Genomic DNA, 22373 nt, shown 5'->3' on the forward strand with positions numbered 1-22373 from the left:
CTACAAAGGGTGAATCTGCTCCGAAAAAAGCAAAGATGGTTCTATTGGGTAATGGGGACTGTTTTTTGGGATAGTAACGGAATGTTGTTTATCGATTATCTTCAAAAAGGTAAAACAATAACAGGACAGTATTACGCATCATTACTTGATAACCTGAAGTCAGAAATTATAAAAAACGACCACATTTGAAGAAGAAGAAAGTGCTTTACCATCAGGACAACGCACCTGCTCATACTTCAACAGTTGCCATGGTTAAAATTCACAAATTGCACTTTGAACTGGTTGACCACGTATTCACCAGATCTGGCCCCAGGCGACTCTTTCTTGTTTCCTAACCTTAAAGTTTCGCTTGAGGAAAGAAATTTTCATCAGACAAGAAGATTATAGGCGTTTATACGCCTATTTTGCAGAGAAAGACACCAGCTACTATTTGGAAGGGTTAAAGAGGTTAGAACATTGCTGGAAAAAGTGTATCGACTTGAAAGGAAACTTTGTTGAAAAATAAAACTATATTTGAAAGATAAAATATGTCTTTCTAAGTTAGGCTAAAAACTTTTCAGGCCACCCTTGCAAACTTCACTAATATGCCAAAGAATATCAGCTGGTTGGACATATCTTATATTTAAAAATCAAATATCTGTCCTAATTTCATAATCAGTGAGATTAAGTTCTGGATACAGGTGTGTGTGTTTTATATATATTTATATTTATTTATTTATTTTATTGGATAACCAAAGTACAGAATAAATAAAGTAGGATGACTTACCTTATTCCACTATATATGCAAGAGCGCTTTCACGATTTATTCTCATCATCAGCTGCATTATATATTCATCTCGAATTACATTACAGACTTTGTAAAATATAATAACATATCATGCATTTATTTATTTTATTTAAAATTTTAAACCTTTAATCATTTTATTTTAAACTTTTATTCAGTTAAATTAAAAAAAGCAGATGGCACCACCATCTATTTTGATAGTGATGTATAATTTAATGCATTTCAATCTAGTAAAGTAAGTTCAGTTAAATGGACAACGTGCGTAATTACTGTTCTTAAAATGATTTTTTTTATTTTTTATTTTATTATGACGTTAATTTTTGCCTTTTACAATTTAATTTTTAATGTTAATTAATTTTTTAATTTTGTTTTAATTTTTAATTTAACTGAATAAAAGTTTACAATAAAAAAAAAAATAAAAAGATTAAAGGTTTTAAATTAAATAAATAAATGCATGATATATTATTATATTTTACGAAGTTTGTAATGTATCTAATTTGAGATGAATATATAATGCAGCTGATGATACGAGTAAATTGGAAAAGCGCTCCTGCATATATAGTGGTATAATAAGGTAACTCATCCTACTTTATTTATTCTGTACTTTGGTTGATCTCATAAAATAAATATATTTGTATATAGTATAGAGGAGTATGATGATTCTTAAAAGAATTGATTAAAAAAAATATATATACATACTTTTTATTTATTTTCATATATGAAAATAAACAGCATAATCCTGTTATAAGGTTAGTCAGAAATTTTTAATAAATAAAATTTTATTGAAAAAAATTAACACTTCAAAAATCGTTCAATAATCAGACATTTTTTTCTGTTTCATTATTGATGATAGCATAATAGAGACTACCTTTACAAGGTCTTGAACCTTAGAACTATCATCTTTGAGAGTACAGGTATTGTAATAAAATGTTTACAGCCTTATGTATGTGTGCATACGTAAAAAAATTATAATTAAAAAAATAATAAAACAGTAGTGAAATAAAACTTCATTAGATATCATAATATTATATATTCGCTAGGAGAGATTTTTTTATTCATGATGGTTAGAGACTGAAAAATTGAAAAGTTTTCTGTAATGTGCATGAACTTCAACTAGAATTACAATATTGCAACTATAAACTTGAAGTTGTTGGTAGACCTGCATTTTAGCTTCTTGTATATAGCTAAGATCATGTTGAAGTAAGTGAAAAACTTCCATTACTTTTAAAATATGATTTAGGTTTTTCTTAGAATAATTGTTATATCCTCATTATGACAAAATGAATTTTATGTATAAAAAGAATTAATTTTCTGTATTTAATATAGAAGTTTATATTTATAAACAATCTTTTGTTTCCTTTTTTGCAGTATTATAAATGGATTTGCTTTACCATTGAAGGAGGAACACAAGGTATTTTTATTAAAGGTATTACTCCCATTACATAAGGCCAAGTCGTTATCTGTTTATCACCCACAGCTGGCTTATTGTGTTGTACAGTTCCTTGAGAAGGACCCATCGCTCACCGAACCAGTTGTTAAGTGCCTCCTCAAATTCTGGCCGAAAACACATTCTCCTAAAGAAGTAAGTATCTGAAAATAAGTAATTAATCAGCATTTGTCAGGTTTTTTAAGTAAAATAATAATTCATGTACTTGTAAAATTTTGAAAATTATATTTTTTTTAAATAATTTTTTTTGCATTGTTAATTAGTTTTTACTATATAATAATTTTTCTTTAGGTTATGTTTCTTAACGAGTTAGAAGAAATATTGGATGTCATCGAGCCAGCTGAGTTCCAAAAAGTTATGGTGCCTATGTTTTCACAGCTAGCTAAATGTGTATCAAGTCCACACTTTCAGGTATTATAGTTATACTTAATAGAAATTTGAAATTGTATCTCCATTTTTACTGCATTCTTTTTTATTACAAAGAATGATCGATCAAAAAGTATAATTTTATTGTTTTTTTAGAATTGTGATCAGATAAAATAATTGCATTAAAAGGGAAATAAAAAATAACTTCGAACAATAATCATATTAACTACATTTTTTGGATTCTTTCCTTGCTCTACACTTGTATTAAAAAATATATATATAAGACTATAATCTTTATGTTATTAGCATGTTATGATTTAAACCTATATCTACATTATCCAGTTTGTTGCAAGTACGAGGGTTATTTTTTTTCAAGGTTCAATCAGTCACAAAATTAAAACCACAGTGAAAATAAAAAATTTTTTATTTGTAACAATTACTTACATAGTTACATTATTTCTCTACATAGTTGCCACGCCAATTTAGACATTTGTCATAGCGTGGTACTAACTTTCCAATACCCTTGTCATAGAACAGAACTGCCTGTGTTTTCAGCTGCATGTTTCTACGCTGGTCTGCAGCTCGATGTCTGTGCCAAAATGTTGTTCTCCTAGCCAGCGTTTCATATGAGCAAAGAGGTGAAAATCGGATGGAGCCAAGTCCAGGCTGTATGGTGGGTGATCAAACACTACCCAACGAAAATGCTGCAGGAGCTTCTTTTTTATAGCAGCAGTGTGCAGCCGAGCATTATCATGGAGAAAGACAATGCTTGATGACAACATTCCTCTCCGATTATTTTGAATTTCCCTTCGTAGACATTGAAGTCACACAGTATGAGGCTGCAGTGATGGTCATGCCACGTTCTATGAATTCCACCAAGAGAATTCCATTCCGGTCCCAGAACACAGTAGCCATTCACTTTCTGTTGGAGAAGGTTCGCTTGAACTTCTTTGGTTTACTGGGAGAATGAGAATGCATCCACTGTTTGGATTGTTCTTTTGTTTCTTCAGTTTTGAAATGGACCCATGTCTCGTCCCCTGTGACAATTTTGTTCAAAAAAATCTCCTTCATTGTGGTAGCGCTGGAGAAACATTATGGAGGCGTCTGTCTTCATTGTTTTGTGATGGTCGGACAGAATCTTGGGAACCCATCTCGCACACAGTTTGCGGTACTGAAGTCTCTCACTCGCAATGGTGTAGAGAGCTGACCTTGAAATTTCAGGAAACGAATCGCTCAATACAGAAATTGTGAACCGACGATTTTCTCGAATTGCTTCATCCACTCGCTCAACGAGATCATCAGTTGACACTCCGCTTCCTTCCCTGACCACCTGCATCATGAGCATCTATACGTCCTGCTTTAAAGTTCCTGCACCATTGTCACACTTTGCTGTCACTCATTGAAGTGCCACCGTACACATTACTTATTCGTCGATGAATTCTGCTGCATTACACCCTTCAGCCTGAAGAAATCAAATTACTGCGCGCACTTCACACTTGGCGGGAGATGCTATTGTTATAGACATGTTTACGTGCTAGCTGCGTGTTCAGAACTAAACGAAGTGACGCGGTGTGATTGAAGGCCATACTAGAGACGCTGTGCAATACATATGCGCAAAGATTCATCCGATTTTTGCGCGAGTTTTTATTTAACGACCGATCGGACCTTGAAAAAAAATTAACCCTCATAGTATTGCTTGAAATGCATTTGTGACAGCAACAGTATTGTCCGTCACCTTCTCTCTATATGACAATACTGTGTTGAATACAGTGATTGTATTGTGTCTCAGTGACTGTCTCAATGTTAAATACATTGTTAAATTGAACGTTTTTTGAAGACTACAAAAAAATTGCAAAGAGGTGTGGCTGGGGTGTTTGAAATTACTTACAAACCATTTATTGAAAAATATAACAGAATAAGTTTGAAAATATTAATCCACAATGCTGGTAACAGAAAATATATCCAATAATGGTACTGCAAAAAGTGCAATCTGATGAAGTACTGTTCATAATATTTCCATGTAAACACCTCCTGTTTTTAAGAATTCAGTTAAGATTTTAGTCTATAACTGTTGTGTACAAGGCACAAAATCAACATTCAATTCAGTATTAGTGCTGTCATTTTCAGTGATGACATGAGTGTTTTTATTAGTAGCATATTTTCTTAAATGCAGTACAAAATCTCAGACGTAAGCACTCAGTGAGGAAGATTGTCTCATATTAAGGCTAACACATATTTCCAATTTTTGTATATTTTTATCTTTGTTTCAGTGAAGATTTTTTTCTTAAGTAATTATCCATTAGTACAGATTATCAAATATTAATACCATCATGACCCAAAATAATCATTAAGGTTTTTCCATATCTCTCCTGCATATTCTACAACAGGGTTATTTTGTCTGATAATATAATCCCAGAGGTTGTCTTTCTTTATAAAGTGAGGTATAGAAGATGGTATTTACAATTTCTTATTATATAGCTCAGATGTAATTTCCTTGTCATAATATAGTTCATATGAGGCTCTTTACACATTCAATGCAATATTTTAGCATTATTAATGCCAAACCAATCCAAGGCTTCCTTAGAATTCAACAATAAATCCTCAAATTTCTATGTGCACATAATCTTTGAGATTTTGTGCCATCATACCATAAATGATTATTGAGAACAAGTAACATCTCAATAAATAAATTATTCGTCTTTAGTTAATATGCAGTTAAAAAAAGACATATTTCTTAAGAGGCAATATAGCCATCACACAGATAATTATTAATTTGTCATAATGCACTACTAACATCTTATAAAATCTGTCAAGTACAATTTCCATAAAATAACTATTGCAGTTTCTCTTTAGAGCTCCAATTGATTTTCTTCTTTTAGCTTTTATAACCAACCATTTTTCCAACTTAATAGTAAATATTTGGTAATGGTAAAAGCCCATCTTTGATTATAATCCAGAAAGACAGAGACATGTATGTTGTTCTTGGGTAGTAAATAATTGCTTTATTTATTTTTTAATGTTTTACATTATATTTTATATTATAATAAATATCTCAAAACATTGTTTATAGTTGTAACCATATATGAAATTTCTATTTTTAAGATTTCAAAGCTAAAAGTAGAATTTATTAAATTTAAACTTTCTACTTATAATTGTAGTTCTTAATTATATCCAAGTAAGCACTTGCTGGAGCAGGTTGGTTTATAAAATCCTGTCCAAGATTAGTTTGAGTGTAGAAAATTTAGATTTTTGGCTGAACAAATTTTTTATTGTTTTTTTAACTTAAAAGTATGTTATTATCTTTTGAGTTTGGTATGGTTAATTCTTATATGGTATCGTCATTGCAGGTTGCTGAAAGAGCTTTGTATTACTGGAATAATGAATACATTATGTCGCTAATTAGTGATAACGCTCCAACAATACTTCCAATAATGTTTCCATCATTATATCGTAACTCAAAGACACATTGGAATAAGTGAGTAAATATTTTTGTTTTTATTAACTTTTTTTTTTATTTATAATATTTAAAATAAATATAAATAAATGTAAAAATACAGTATTCATAAATGATGATTAAAATTACTGTTGATGTGTACTGATTTCATTTTATCCATTTCATAATAATTTTTTTTAAAATGGCTATTTTATTATTAAGGTTTGTTTTAAATACAAACAAAGCTAGCAAAGGTATTGTCAAAAACCTTTTTTTATTTCACTCTTTATACTTAATGCTACTTTTCTACATTTGTATCATCATCATATTTAAATCTTGTTCATTTAAATACTTATCATAGTATTTTACTAAATTGTTTATACCCACATCATAGAAATCAGTCACCTGTGAAGACGGTCTTCAACAGTTGTTTTCACTTCTTCATTGGTGTCAATGAAGTATGGCTCACTGAAGCTTCATCAAGGTCTCGCAGTATGCAGTTGAGTTTATTCCTTTGGGCATAAAATCGATTAACAGGACATCATGTCTATCTCAAAACACAATTACCATAATCTTGCTTGTTGACATTGTTTGTTTGCCTTTCACTTTGACTCAAGATGTTGTGTGTCGCCATTCCATTGACTGCCGCTTCGATGCTGGTGCAATGTAAGAAACACATGTCTCATCCCCTGTGATTGTTTTTGGACAGTGTGGTTCAAAAGTTCATTCCTTCGCAGTGTATCAGGTCAAACATGTTAAAGCACTAGCCATTCTCCTTTTTTTTTTGTGTTCTTCAGTAAGCAATCTGGGAACCTATTGCCAGGACAGTTTTTGAACTGCAGGATTTCAGAAACAGTTTTGTATAGAACTGATCGTGAAACTTGCAGGAATATCAGTAACAGAACGGAAATCGTGAATTTCCGGTCTTCATGAATTTTTGCATCAACTGCTTCACCAAATTGTCCGTGATTACAGAAGGTTGGCCTGATAATGGTTCATCATGGACATTGTCTCACCTGTCCTTGAATGCACTTTGCTGTCACTTATTGAATTAGGCCCATAAACCTCACATACCTAGCAATGAACGTCCACTGCTGACACATTCCTTGCAGTCAAAAATGTAATCACATACCATATTTCACAATCATAGGGCCACTAAATTATCTGAAACATTTCAACTTCACAATATAAATCATACACAGTGATGCTACAACTGCAAGTGATGTTTGCATTTGTGCAAGGCATGCCAGGAGCTGGGGTGCATGCGCGTTTCAATAGCCGTGCAAAATTTACATAGATACAACTAATCAGACCTTACTTGAAAAAATAGCCCTCATGTTACTGATGATTTGTTAAAAAATAAAATGTATTGTAATCCATTTGCATCATAATCAGTTTTTAAGACTATCCTGATCGCAACATTTTCAGCTTATCCTACCAAAAGTTATAAATTAGTACCCTACCATTTCTTGTGCATGGTAACCACTTTAACCCCATAATGAAAATCTGTGACAGATATTTTTCAGCATATTTTGTTTTCGGTCTCCAAGTCTCTTTTTTTTGTTGCAAGGAAAAATTAAAAATATTTAAAAAAAAGATATTTGGTAATTGGCAATATTGTAGTTGTGTATAGCTTACAGAATATGGCTTACAATGAACAGATTTTTTTTTACTGTTCATATTTTTCTTTGTTTTTATGTCATTTATGATGATAAATATAATTTTAAAATGTAATGATAAATATTCTTCATCACCATCAGAAGGAATTCTGCTCCTACATTTTTAGAAGCAAGATATAAAATATAACAGAAGGAGATCATTATTTGTTGTATAGCCACATTTGTACATCATGTTGGTCATCAAAGGCACAATTTTAGTAGGGGAAAAGAGAAAAAATTTTCAAACAGTATTTTATTGTTTTTTTCTTTTTTTTTCATTTTTGTTACGTTACGATTATTATTGTTGGAATTACTCAAAAGGAAAACATTTTAATATTTCATAATGCCATTTAGCATCACCATAAGTTCAAACACATTTGAAGATACTGATTATAAAGATTTTTATTTTAATAATAACATAGTACAAAACATACATTTTAGTCATCTTTGTAAATTTATTTTCAATTTGTGTGCAAACCGTAGTATATAAATATTTGCTAAATTGTTTTTTTATGCATCATAATTTTACAGACAAACATAGTAATTAGCATTATGAATTAGAAAACATTTACATAAAATTTCAAACAAAAGGGACAGCTTTTAAAATAATATAAAATTTTATCACTCCAGCAACCTATAATAATCTTTCTAGTTATAATAAGATGTTCAGGTTGGCAGTTTTTTTACTTCATCTTCTACAACTAAGCAACACTAGTGTATGTAAATTAATGACCATTGTATTTTTCATTGTTTTTTTTTTTTTAAATAAAAGTGTTATTATCTATCTGCCTTTTGTGAGTATCAGAACAAGTAGCTTCAATTAACATTCATCTAGCACAAGTTTATATTTACAAACTTGCTTCTATCAGGTTAACAGGATTTCACCTATTGTGTCAGGGAATAATCATAAATATTAACATAGATGCTGAAAACCAAATATATGTTTTCAAATTATTATTTTCTATAAATTTTGATCACTTTGTCTAGCTAGGAAAATTGTTGCAGCTAATATATATCTTCACTCTTCATCTATGCCACACATGAATGCTTGGCTCGCTCCAGGCATATACTAAAAAAGGAAATTAATTGCTTTGTTCATATAAAATCATAACAGACATAGTTGAAAGCTGAGTGACATATTCTGAAAAAGTACATTCCATTTTGGTGTGGATGCTTGTATAATACTGTTAGTAATGAATCTTCATAGATTAGTAATCTTATCAATTAAATGTGTGATACTTGATTACAAAATCAAGACTCCTCAGGGTCACATTATTCCACTAGATGCCACACAAAAATTATTCTATCATTTCTCATATTCCTCTTAGATAATTCCATGTACGGTATGTATATAGCGATATAGTGCATATTAGTGTTTATAACTTTTAAACAGTGTTTATCTTTTTGTTTCAGGACTATACATGGTCTTATATATAATGCATTAAAATTATTTATGGAAATGAATCAAAAACTGTTTGATGAATGTACTCAGCAATACAAACAGGATAAACAGAAGTATGTTGAAAGTATTCTATGGTATTATAATGTGTATATTATTTCCTAGAAAGATGATTGTCTCACTATAAAATAGAGATAGAATATATAAAATATAAAAAACTTTCTTTTTTTATATATAAACTATGTGGCACTATTTGTTCTTGTTTTTTTCCTTCATTTAACATAAAGGGCTAAAAAAATTTCTATATGGTTAAAGGATATTTATTTCTCTAGCCTGAAATGTTCAGTTCTTCTAACAAGATTGTACCAAATTCAAATTATTGTATAGCGTACTGCTTTGTATTCTTTTCCAATAATAAATTAATTTTAGTAGTAATGATGTAACTCATTATATTTTTAAGAGATCATTGTGGCACTATGAAATAATAACTGTTGTATTCCCGTAGAAATATCTGTTATATTACCATAGCCTAAATAACTTAAATTTTCTTGCTACATAATTATTAACACATTGATGACTGCAGATCACCACAGTGGTATCAGAGACTTGCATAAGGGTATAGAGAACACTGCTTGGTATATATATTTCCTTTATTACAAATGCTATTGTGAAATCTTTACCTTTTCTGTTAGCCATATTGTGTTTTTATGTCATCAGTAAGTGCTGAGGCATTGTGCTTTATTTGTCATTTCAATATTATTAAAATAATAAGAATTATGAAAAAACTTATATTTATGTCCAATTTTTATGAAATTTTAGTGTGTATGTGTGTGTGATTTTAAATAATGTGTAACACAGAACAGTAAAGAATCATTGTAGTCTATCATAATTTGTACAAATTATCCATACTTATGCAAGTGTTATGATTTACACAAACATATAATGTACATGCTAATTTTCTTACTCTGCTACATTACATAATATTTGAAAAATGAAAAAGTGCACTCATCATCTATCAGATCTAACCTTCTGAGCTTTTAACATATAGTTATAAGAGAATTAAATGCTAAAAAATTTTGTAATTGATAATAATTAGCAATCGCAGAGTAAAACCATACTTTTCCATCTCTAGTCTATTAGCATCATTTTCATCATTTAATATTGCATATTTTTTTTTGTAAATTTTTTAATGAAATTATCAATTTAGTATTAATAAGTAATTTAAAGTAATTATAACTGTCATACTTTGGTTGTTTTATGGTATTCTTTGTAAACAGTCATGTACCAGGTGTGTAAATATGAAACTGGAATTTGCCCATAGATGGCCCTAGCTGTCAATTTAGTTACCATCAAACTGCATCATTGGCCCTATTTTCTTTTTTTGACAGCTGACAAAGATTTTCAATTCACAACAATACAAGTTTCATACAACAGCATAGTTTTAATTGTCGTTGAACATGTCGAGTTTTGTACCTACAAACTAAGATTTGTGGACAGCATTGATTTTCTGTTATATTTAAAGAAAACTCCTGGAGAATCGCATCAAATGCTTGTCGAAGCTTACATGAGCATGCTCTTGGTAAATCACAGTGCTTTGAGTACCAAAAAAAAATTCAAAAGTGGCAATGTTGGCGTGAGAAACGAAGATCATGGAAGACCACCGAAAAAGTTTGAAGACAGCGAATTGCAAGCGTTGTTGGATGAGGATGACACTCAAATGCAACTACAACTTCCAGATCAATTAAATGTAACACAAGAAGCTGTCTTCATACGTTTGAAAGCCGTGGGAAAGATCCAGAAGATGGGAAAATAAGTTTCACGAATACTGAATGAAAGACAGCAAGAAAACTGAAAAACCATTTGCGAAATGCTATTTGCCAGATACAAAAGAAAGTCATTTCTCCATCGAATTGTGACAGGTGATGAAAAGTGGATATATTTTGAGAATCCTAAGCATAAAAGATCATGGGAAACTAAAGGCAAACCATCGACATCGATTTCAAGGTTACATCGCTATGGAAAGAAGATAATGCTCTGTTTGGTGGGATCAGAAGGGTGTGATCTATTATGAGCTGCTAAAATCTGGCAAAGCCATTAATACTAACTATTAATACTACCATTAATACTTGCTGCTACCATCAGCAAATGATTGATTTGAATCAAGCATTGCGTGAAAAACAACCAGAATATCAAAATAGGCAACACATGTGATTGTGATAATGCACCATCACATACAGCAAAATTTAGATCGAAAGTGTACCTGATGCATGCAAAAGTTAGCCTTCAACCTACTAACAAATACCCCGTTTGAATTTTGAAAATCAGATGATTGTTTACAGAAATATTACAAGAACACCCCATTGCACCTCCTAAAACAGTGCCGCAGGGACACCCCATTTGTTACCAGTTGGTGGTGATGATTGGAATATTTTTTATTTAAGATAATTTCAATTCTATTATTTTTGCAATATTATTTCGATTGATTCGATTTGTTCAGTTCAAACCCACCAGTGATAGAGACTCTCAATTCATTAATTTATTTCATTAAAATTTGTGCTTCAACCAGCAAGCAAATCTCCACTACTATAAATATAAATATATATATATATGTATTTAGAGATTTTTTGATATGAAATATATCTAAAAACCTCAAATGTGGGTCAACAAATGTGGGTAAAAAATATGGTTGCAATTGATCGAGCAGTTTTTTTGTTTATACCAAACAAACAAAAACTTCTCTCCCTCTTTAGAGTAACAGTAAATCCCTCTTAATAGTACAGATTGGTGTGGTACTTTATGTGGCAAATAATCACATTAAATAAAAAAGAAAATTACAGCAATAATAATAATAATAATGTACAAAACAAAATTAAGTAATCCTTGTGAATTAATTTTCTTTTCTGTGTACATTTTAACAATTTTGGTAGGTTAATTTTTTTTTTACATCATAGTTTGACAGGTAAATAAGAATTTTCGTTGCCCAGCAGAATATTAATAAAATCCTTAAAATTTTAAGAATGGGGCATCATTTAGAATTGGTGAATTTTTTTTTAAATTAATAATTATGTATGACTTTTGTTAAAAATTTTAATGCTAAGGAAACAAATAATTTCAGCAACTTCCATTCTGCTTTCAATTTTTATTTATGGTCATTAGAACACATAGAAATAATGTATAGTTCTTTAACAACAATCTTAATGATTTTACAGTAAATTCAGAAAATACAACTCATTTAAGATTTTTTAATAGTAGATAAAACAGATAGATGGTTTACTGTTGCATATGGATTAATCGCTCACATGCTACATTTACAAGTAAATGAAAATTTTTACATTAATATTCGTTGATTTTTGCTTGATTCCAAGATTGTTGAACTTCATCATAAGGTTTGATTTTCTGTTCTAGTTAGAGCAATTCATTGGATGTTTATTCAGTGATCATTGAGCAGCCCTAACCTTTCCAAATCAAAATACCCACATTTTTTAGCAAAAATTATCCTTTTTGTATTGTCAGATGGTGCTACAATAAATTTATAAATATTAAAATCACTAAATCACTACATATATAATTTAAAAAATTCTTAATTGGTATTGTTCATGATCAGTTTGGTTAACAGATGTCACTAGGAACTGCTAAGTAATGAAAATAATATTCTTCAAATGTACACAATTTGTGGCATTTTATTATTATTCATATTCTGTTATGTTGTCAAAAAACACTATATTTTACACTTCACAGTTATAACATTACCCTCATAATGTTTTTTCTTCATTCCTATTAAAACTTTATAATGTATTTATTTATTGTATTTTCCCTTCCCAATCTAACAGATATATGACTACATGAATGTTAATTTTCACTATGGATGGGATCAGATATATCTGTATAATTTTTCTCTTTTTAGGATGGATATTTATTGGTATAAACAAATGATTTCTGCACATAATCTTTTTCATGGTTACTTTTGCCATGATTTTACTTAATCAATATTTATTTATTTCAGTATATGATAATGTTTTGATCCAATAGATTTTTATATTAGTAAATGTTACCGATATATGTCATACTTTTAACACCAATCTTTTTAGTACATAGCTGTCAAATAGATGTAATTTACATTTATACAACTTTAATCAAATTTACAAGTTTTACTGGATTCAATGATGATATCAGTCTTTTATACCAAATTTTATGTTTGTAACAAGTTTATTAGCCAATTAAAATTATTTATTTATCTTTTAATAATCCTGAAGCTTAGCATTAGAAAAATAATTTTGTCAAATTTTAAGATTATTTGCGCATATAGCCTTTAATAGAGTGAGGATTATATTTTAGAAAACTATTTTTTTATCATTAAAATAAGTTTTTTTCTGTATGTGTAATTTTTAATTTGCATGCAAAATTCGTTACATATTTTAATGAAATTTATTTTTATTAAATATTAAAAAAAACTGAAAATAATTTTTTATTTTTTTTTTATGGATTTATTCACCTACTACCAGGTATAGAAAAAAGAATTCATGGTTTGGTAACTGAATGGGAAAATTCCACATAAGTTTATATCTGAAATGCTTATTTTTGTATCCAATTTCAGTTGTCTTGAAGGAAAATAATAATAATTATAAAGAAATTCATTCATTGATCACAATATATTTTATTTATACCTTTTAAAATTGGTATTCATCAATCTAAATTTCTTATTATGATCTATATATATTATTAATGCAGCACTGATAAATATTAAATGATAAAATAAATATTCCATCTGAAAACTTCTGTACTTTATTATACACTGAATAGAAAAAATAAAATATTAATATAAAAAGTACCTAAGTATTATTTCTGTCCCTTTCATCAGATGCAAATTTTATTTTAACATTTAATTATTGCTTCAATAATGCATTATTTAATTAAAATTCAAGACTGAAGATAATCTAAGTCTCAAAAGACATCTCTCAGTTAGGATGTTGTTTATAACTCTTTTTGATTGGTATCCATATGGATTATGTGTGTAATTATTTTAATTTTATTGAGATACAGGTGTAGATTTCTAAGAAATAGAATTCTAAATTTATTAATTAAAAAAAAAATTAATGTTGTATAGTTGCTAGCAAATATTATTAATCTGAAAGGCAGCTCACCTTTTCTGATAATTCTTAAAAATGTTGTGTTTATAGAGAAAAAGAAAAACAGAAAGAACGAGAGGATTTATGGGGCAGAGTGGAAAACCTGGCAATGCGTAATCCAAGCTATGAGTCAACATTGAGTCGGACATCATCAATGAGTATTCCATTATCTAGTAATGTAACATCACCAACTGGTGATATGGAAGACCCTGATATAACATATGAGAAACTGGAAGCTGAAGCCAGAGAGGTAAAAAATTATCGATTTTAAAGGAGAAAAAAAATCTTCTAGTATATTTATTGTTTTAAATGAATACATATCTTTATTTATTTAAGTTAAAAAAGAGCAAATTTATCAAAATTAGTAGCTGTAAATTAAAAAGGAAAAATAAATTTGTTATAAAAATTTTTTAGAATACTAACAAAAACAAATAAAACAGGAAAAATTATACCCATTCATATAAATAATTAATTAGTGCAATTTAAAATATATATTTACTGCATTTAGTATAAAAATTCTTTTTTTTTTATTTTATATAATAAAACAAAAAATCACTTTATATACATGAAGAACATAAAATAAAAATACAATGTGACTACATACAGCTGATTATTTGTTCTCATATTTTATAAGCAAGTCACAAGGTGGCAGCACATGTCAGAGACTTAATAGTGTAATTTTTATTAACTGTAAAAAATAAGTTTTAAAATCTTAAAAAACCTTAAAAAACATGAATTAATTATGAATCTGTATTCTTACCTTATAATCCTCTGTGACGTTGTGTTATTGTTTTTAAGACAATAAAATTTAAGATTTGGATTGACTGTCGTGCGTGTAGACTGCATACATAATCTTAGTTATAAATGCCACCTATGACAGTTAATCAAAATCTTAAATTTGATTGTCTTAAAGACAATGTAACAAAGGATTATAAGGTAAAAATACATTTATTTAATTATTTAAGATTTTTTCTTCATGGGTTTTTAAAATTTTTAATTTTATTTTTTACCTATTACTTTTTAAAGATTAGTAGGCCTGTGCCCAACAATGGGACATTTATAAGCTGATGATGATGATAATGAAAGTTTGGAAACTTGACCAGCACAAATTATTTAATTACACAATAATATAACCTTGCTAGAGTTAGAAAGACTTGGAAACATTCAAAAGCCATCTTGAAGAAACATATTTATTGCAGCACCCCCTGGTAGCTTATAACCGTAAAACTAATCTAAGAACCTGTTCTGAGATGATACCTATGTATTGCAAAAAACCGCATCAAAATTGGTCCAGCTGTTTTAGAGAAACATCTACTGCAGTGCTGGCCTATAACCATAAAACATGTCTAACAATCTGCTCTGAATTGATAACCTATGAGGTGTGTGAGAAAAGTAATGAGACTTACTTCTTACTTGCCAAATTTTTTATTTTTTTTCAAATAACAATATTATCCCCTTCAAAGTAGTTCCCTTGGGCAGTTATAAACTGGCAGAGTCGTTCCCACTCCTGGTAGCAGCACTGGAAGGCTTCAACTGGTAGGGCTTTTAACCGGTCAGTCTCAGTCTTTTGAATGCTCTCCAGAGTTCCAAAATTACATCCTTTTAAGACATGTTTCAATTTCCGGAAAAGGAAAAAGTCACAAGGATTCAAATCAGGTGAATAGGAGGGTTGAGGAACTGTAAGAATTTGTTTTGAGGTCAAAAATTCCCTGATGGAAATGGCCATGTGACACGGGACATTGTATGATGAAATATCCACTTGTTTGCAATGTCTGGTCTCACGCAAATCACTCTTTTCCTGAGTCTTTCAAGGACACCTTTGTAAAACACTTTGTTGACAGTTTGTCCTGGAGGAACAAATTCTTTATGCACATTACCCCTACTGTCAAAAAAAAAAATCAGCATGGTTTTGATCTTTGATATGCTCATTCGACTTTTTTTCGGTCGAGGAGATGACGGAGTATGCCACTCTTCGCTTTGTTTCAGGATCATACTCAAATATCCAGGATTCATCACCTGTGATCACACAATTGAAGAATTCTTGGTCATTGTCAATCCTCTCAAGAAGATCAACGCACTCGTTTCTTCGATTGTCCTTCTGTTTCGTTGTGAGGTTTTTCGGCACCAATTTCGCACAAAACTTTCGCATGTCCAAATCGTCTGTCAAAATTTGATATACGGTGAAAGTATTTAAATTTAACTGTTCACTCATCATTCTTATTGTTAAACGACAGTCTGATCTCACAAGAACCCTCACACACTCAATGTTTTCATCAGATTTTGAAGTTGAAGGTCTCCCTGAGCAAGGTTGATCTTCAATGTGTTCTTGGCCTTCCAAAAATTATTTGTGCCAGCGGAAAACTTGTGCTCTTGATAAGCAATGTTTCCCACAGGCCTGTTTCATTTTTTCAAAGGTCACACTCACGAATTCCCCAAGTTTAACGCAAAACTTGATTGCACAAAGTTGCCCTAAATTCCGATGCTTCATTTTCGTAACACAACTTCACTGATGGCGCTGTTAAAAATAATGTGTTGGCTGAACAGAGTTGAAACTCGTACTGAGCGTGTGGAAGGGATGAACAAACCGGTCTAGCACAGACCGGTAGACACCGCGTTGCCAGATCGCTCACAGTGTTACCAATCTCATTATTTTTCTCACACACCTCATATGTAATGCAAAAACTGCATCAAAATCAATCCAAAAAATCATAACCGACATACACACAACCTCTTACCCTAAATGCATATACGTCTCTGTTCCGTCGTGGGTAAAAAAGATGAGAAAAGGGACTGTGGACTAAAGTCAACTTAGCACTGAAGGTAGGTACCACAAATTTAAGTAAAGTTGAATTAACCACAGAAAGGGTTAAGAACTTTTCAGACAAGAAAAATTTCAAGTAACAAAACTTATTTCTGGAGTTTGCTTAATTAAAATAAAGTACTTAAGTGATTTCTTAAACATATTTGTAAACATAGAAGTAACTGTCAAAATTTAAGAATAAAAGAAAGTGAAATAAGGACAATTCAAAAAATCCAATGAGTAGAAATAATGAGATCTTGTATTCACACGTTATGGTATGTTTCCAAACCATATGTTCAGTGGCAGGCTAGTACTTTAGCTTTTCAACCAGAACTGCCTAACGGTTGTACCTCACATTCCTTCCTTACTTACCATTAACAATCTACCGCTAAGTTATTAGCCTAATTCTAAATCTGCCTCAGATAACCTATTCTATCTTACCATTATTTTCTGCTACTCATTGATATTTTTAAGTGTTCTTAAACATGAACACATAACATGATTCTCAGTGGTGTGTATTATATTTACACTTTACTGTGAGTTTGTATGTACAAAGTAATTAATAAGAAAATGAGGAAGTGTATTAATTGCACATCACATTTTTAATTAACATCTGTTAGGGTGGCTTAAGAGAAACAGACGGTTTTCAAATGAGCAGTACGAAGTTAATTTACAAAATAATATTGTTTCATTGTTACATCAATAAAGGTCAAAACATGCTATTTGATTAAAAATAATAATTTTTTTGAAAATTATGTCATGCATGTGGTGGCCATCCTTTTGAATGCAGGTTTTCAGCCTCTAAAAAATCATCCTCAACTCGGGTCAACATGTCTTGTTCAATCAAATGCACCTCTTCTGTAATTGCTTCATTCAAGTCTATTAAATTTGTGAGCATAAGCCCGTTCTTTCAAATATACCCACAGCAGGACAAATCCAGTGATCCTGGGGCCACGATACATCACAAAAATGTAAAATCAGCTGACCAGGAAACATATTTCTTGCAACTGCCATGATGTGCGGGCAGTATGCGCTGTGGCACCATCCTGTTGAAAATAAATGTTTATGTTTAATCCTCGCCTCTGAAGTTCTGGTCCGAGAAATGTATTCAACATGTGAACATAGCGTTGCGAGTTCACTTGTCACTGTGACGTCATTTTCCTCGAAAAAATACAGCCCGATTACTCCAAAACAGGCAACCTTTTACATAACAGTAACTTTTGGAGAATGGAAAGGTTTTTCATGAATGTTACAGGTATTTTGAGGGGCCCAATAATGAAAGTTTTGTTTTTTTACTGAACTGTTTAGGTGAAAAATGAGCTTCATCACCAACAGTATTGCATTAGGGTTATCATTAAATAACATTTGAATACACACTGCAAAGTCTTTTCTTTGTTCATAGTCCCCCACTTTGAATTGCTGGACCACCTACATTTTATACAGATGGAATTTCAAATAAAGTCATAAAATCTTCCTCACACAATCATAGCTCATGTTTAGTTCTCATGCATGTCTACATGCAGATCAACTCAAACTCCTGATTAATGCCGCTCTCACTCTGGTGATGTTTTCGGGCTTCCTTACGGTTCTTGCAGGGCCTGGTGGCTTTTTCTTCCTGTTGTTCTGAACACCTCAACCCATCTTAACAACATGTTTCAGCTTGGAACTGTACCATTCCGACCGATATTGAAGTGGCGATGGAAGATCCACTGTGTTGTGACAATAGACTCATTATTTTGAATAAAAGTATCATACATGAAAACACAATGCTGTATCGTCCACTGCTCCATTGTGACTAAAGTGGTAGGCCACACTCTAGTGAATTCTTACCCTCAGTTTCCCCACCACCTGTAACAAAATAACACAAAATGCACTGGCTATTCAAAAAACATCCATTTCCCATAAGTCACCCTGTACAAAGGTGATGAGGGAAGCTGGGTATCAGTTCAGTATAGATGAGGAAACCATTTATTATTGATACAAATGAAAAAGTGTTGTTGCCCAAACATTTATAACTTATAGAACATTTTAAAGACAAACTGTCTTATTCTTTTCTAAGTAACATTCTTTTTAAATAACAAATTTCCAATGTTTGATTTTGTAAGAAATTATTAAGATTACAGCACATGAATTGGCCCACAAATGTGGGATTCCTGAAACTCAAAGGTTCAAGCTGTAATAATATTACCTTATATGTGATGTAACAATTTAATCTTATGAAGCAGCATTTCTTTGTATCAACATCGGTTTGTACCAGAGTATTCTCACAATGTCTTTGTGAAAATATATGTTATTTCTTAATATAAACTTTTAAGTACCATTGACTGCTACAGTCTTTAGCAGCTAATAAACACTAGCCAGCATCTTGTAATGAAATTTCACCATGTTGTATAACTTCAGTAATCTGTGGAAACCAGTTCATTAAATTTGACTTTGAATATAGGACATTTTTTGTGTATTTCACATAATATCTCTTCATTTCTCTGTAAAATGAACAAAGTTCTGCTGAATCATTTTATTTTAAGAAGTTCTATTATTATTGTTATTGATTTTCATCACAAACTCAAAGCTTGGTGTGGAATTTTTTAACATAAAAAAAACCAACCCTGAATAGAATTTGAACTCCAGTACATTCCAGATGAAAAATTAAGATGTTGTCACTCTACTTTGGAGGTCAACTGTTATAAAGTAGTATTATTTTATCATACAAACAGCTTCAAGTAACCTGCTGATTTATGAATGTTGTCAGTAAAATTTATTATATTTTACAGGTACGTAAAGTTAGAAACAAGGATAAACCATTATTGCGAAGGAAATCGGAATTGCCACATGATTCATACACTGTCCGGGCACTGAGCGATCATAAGAGAGCGGATGAGTACCTGACTACACCACCTGATGTTAACCAGTGCTAGTAATCGGTAGATGACATTACTCATCGATATGTGACAACCTTATTGACCGTTAGCAATGGCCGATGTAATAATCGTAGTAGCACTTTAAATAATAATATAACTAATATCCACCATAATATTGCTACTGATCATATTAGCTGATATCTACAGCATATATTTAATTTTATTATAGTTATGCTGACAACTTCGCTATAATATCTGCTGCATTATGATTATTATTATTATTGTTATTACTCATTACAAATAATGGTAATGATTATGTATCATATGCATCGCATCGTATATTCATTATTCTTGGTAAGCCCCAAGTAATTAATTATCAGTAACTGTTACTATTAGGAACTTTGAAAATACATTCTATACTAAAAGTGTAATAGTTAATGATAAATACAAAATGAAAAACTAATTATTACGGTAACAATATAAAATTATACCATATTAATAATATATTATTTGTTTTTTCCAACTTTTAATCTTATCATTTACTCCTGCCTCTTGTCAGTTAAATAAATAAATATAAATATGTCAGTCAATAAGTGGCAGTCTTATTGTAATATTTTTTTTAATTTTATTTCATTATAATAAATAAATACATTTTATAAAAATAAATGTTAATTAAAAAAATAAAATACATCTATTATAATATGTTATAAACAATATGATAATGAACAAATATATATATTTTGGAAATATTTTTTACTTTTTAATGTTTGTTTTTTTCTTTTTTGTGTTTATAAATTTTCTTCAACATATATTGATCAGATTGTCATTTATAATGGTATGTTTGCGTGTTTATATTAAGGAATTGAAACTTTATTTTAATGTATGTTTTGTCCTATGCATTATTCTAATTTTCATTGTTTTCATTATTATGTGTTGGATTTTTTTAAGGAAAAAAGAGATTACTGTTGCCAATGGAATTATCTAAGGATTTTCATGTTTATTTTAAATGTTTCTGAATATTATTTTAGTAAAAAAGTAAATGAAAAGTTTGTGTTTAATAATTTAAATTGAGCATTACCAAAATCTTTTTTTTTAAATAGTATAAATTAATCACCATATAACCTATGTGCTAATATATATATATATAAATGACATATGGATCATATTTTTTTCAGAATTAGTAGAAAATAAGTGTTTTGCTTCTTTCTTTAAGTAGGATCTCTACTGATAACAATAATTAGCCATGAGTAAAGGCCTGAAACTGTACCCTACATTATTTAAATTTAGTGATTTACCAGGATTAGTTTATTACATGTGACCGACCTTACTTCACATTGTTCGATTTTCAAGATGCTGCTCCTTGAGATATTACAAATATGGGACATTTAAATTGTAAGGAATTAGTCTTATTGAGTAAGTTGCAGTCTTATTCAAGACCTGTGCTTATTAATATACGAAAGTAAAAATAAACAAAAATTTTGTTTTAAAAAAATAATTAAACATATTTTAGGAATTACTTAAACAAATGGCAGTAATATATTATTGTTTAAATAGTATGTCATCATTTACTGAATAGTCATATTTCATCTTATGGCTATGACTATTTTTATGTAACTGAAAGCATTACATTTTTAAATTCTCTTAGTTCTTTTCCAGTTAGAAGTAGAATAATTTTTCAATTTTTTCTTACATTTAAATGTACTAAAATATGTAAGTAATTTGATTTTCTCAAAGTTTATCTCAAGAAGTATTTCCTCAACTTCATTGATATTTATTAGTCATTGGATATTGCCAGACATTACTGTACTGTTTTATTCCAAATTCCGTGCACTTGATAGGTATGAAAAAAATGCAAGAGACTTTGGTGAGAAGAGGACTGTTATTATAATAGTGTTAAAACATGATGTTGATGTATTATCAGCTAGCGCCTGTACTCCTTGCCCCCCACAAATATGCTTTGTTTTGAATAGACCAGCATTCAGAACTACTACACAGTTAAATTGAGATTGTATTATTTTATTTTGAATTATTTCATGATAGTAAAATATTTAGAAATAATATATCAGAACTAATTTTATTACTTATTTCCACTTCAGAAGTACAATATATTTAGTAAAAATATATGTTTTACTAAAAATATGTTACTCTATGTTTCAGTAAAAATTCATCCATACTGTGATTATAAGTGAAGAAAGAAGTAACTTCATTTCTGTAATCTAAATTATTTAAATTACTGTCTAATTAAAATGCATTACATCTTTCATGCATAATCTAGTATTCTATCTATTAGTCTATGCATAAAGAAGGCCATACAAAGCCAACATGAAAATAGAATTGATTCTGGCAGTTATTTATACTTAACTCTAATGTTTTATATAACCCACATTATGAAAATAACGTCACTCTCCTTCTCATTAAAGTCATAGTTCAATAATATATTTATTAATCACTTATGTCTTGAGTACAGATTTATGATTTTGTTTATCCCAATTTTAATAAATG

At 30.0% G+C, this 22373-nt stretch overlaps 1 protein-coding gene across 7 annotated transcripts in view; it reads left to right on the forward strand.

Moving 5' to 3' along the window:
* LOC142325064 (serine/threonine-protein phosphatase 2A 56 kDa regulatory subunit gamma isoform-like) overlaps positions 1-20477 on the forward strand; it is a 166549-nt gene extending 146072 nt beyond the window's left edge. For all 7 annotated transcript variants that reach the window (XM_075366377.1, XM_075366376.1, XM_075366378.1 and 4 more), the window contains 6 exons: positions 2153-2366; positions 2523-2642; positions 5945-6072; positions 9102-9203; positions 14265-14463; positions 19785-20477. In XM_075366377.1, coding sequence (XP_075222492.1) covers positions 2153-2366; positions 2523-2642; positions 5945-6072; positions 9102-9203; positions 14265-14463; positions 19785-19928 — 907 coding nt within the window. In that variant the 3' untranslated portion in view covers positions 19929-20477. The remainder of the gene's footprint in view (positions 1-2152; positions 2367-2522; positions 2643-5944; positions 6073-9101; positions 9204-14264; positions 14464-19784) is intronic.
* The last annotated feature ends 1896 nt before the right edge of the window (positions 20478-22373 follow it).

This window comes from Lycorma delicatula, chromosome 5, assembly GCF_047948215.1.
Source record: "Lycorma delicatula isolate Av1 chromosome 5, ASM4794821v1, whole genome shotgun sequence".
Taxonomy (NCBI): Eukaryota; Metazoa; Arthropoda; class Insecta; order Hemiptera; family Fulgoridae; genus Lycorma; species Lycorma delicatula.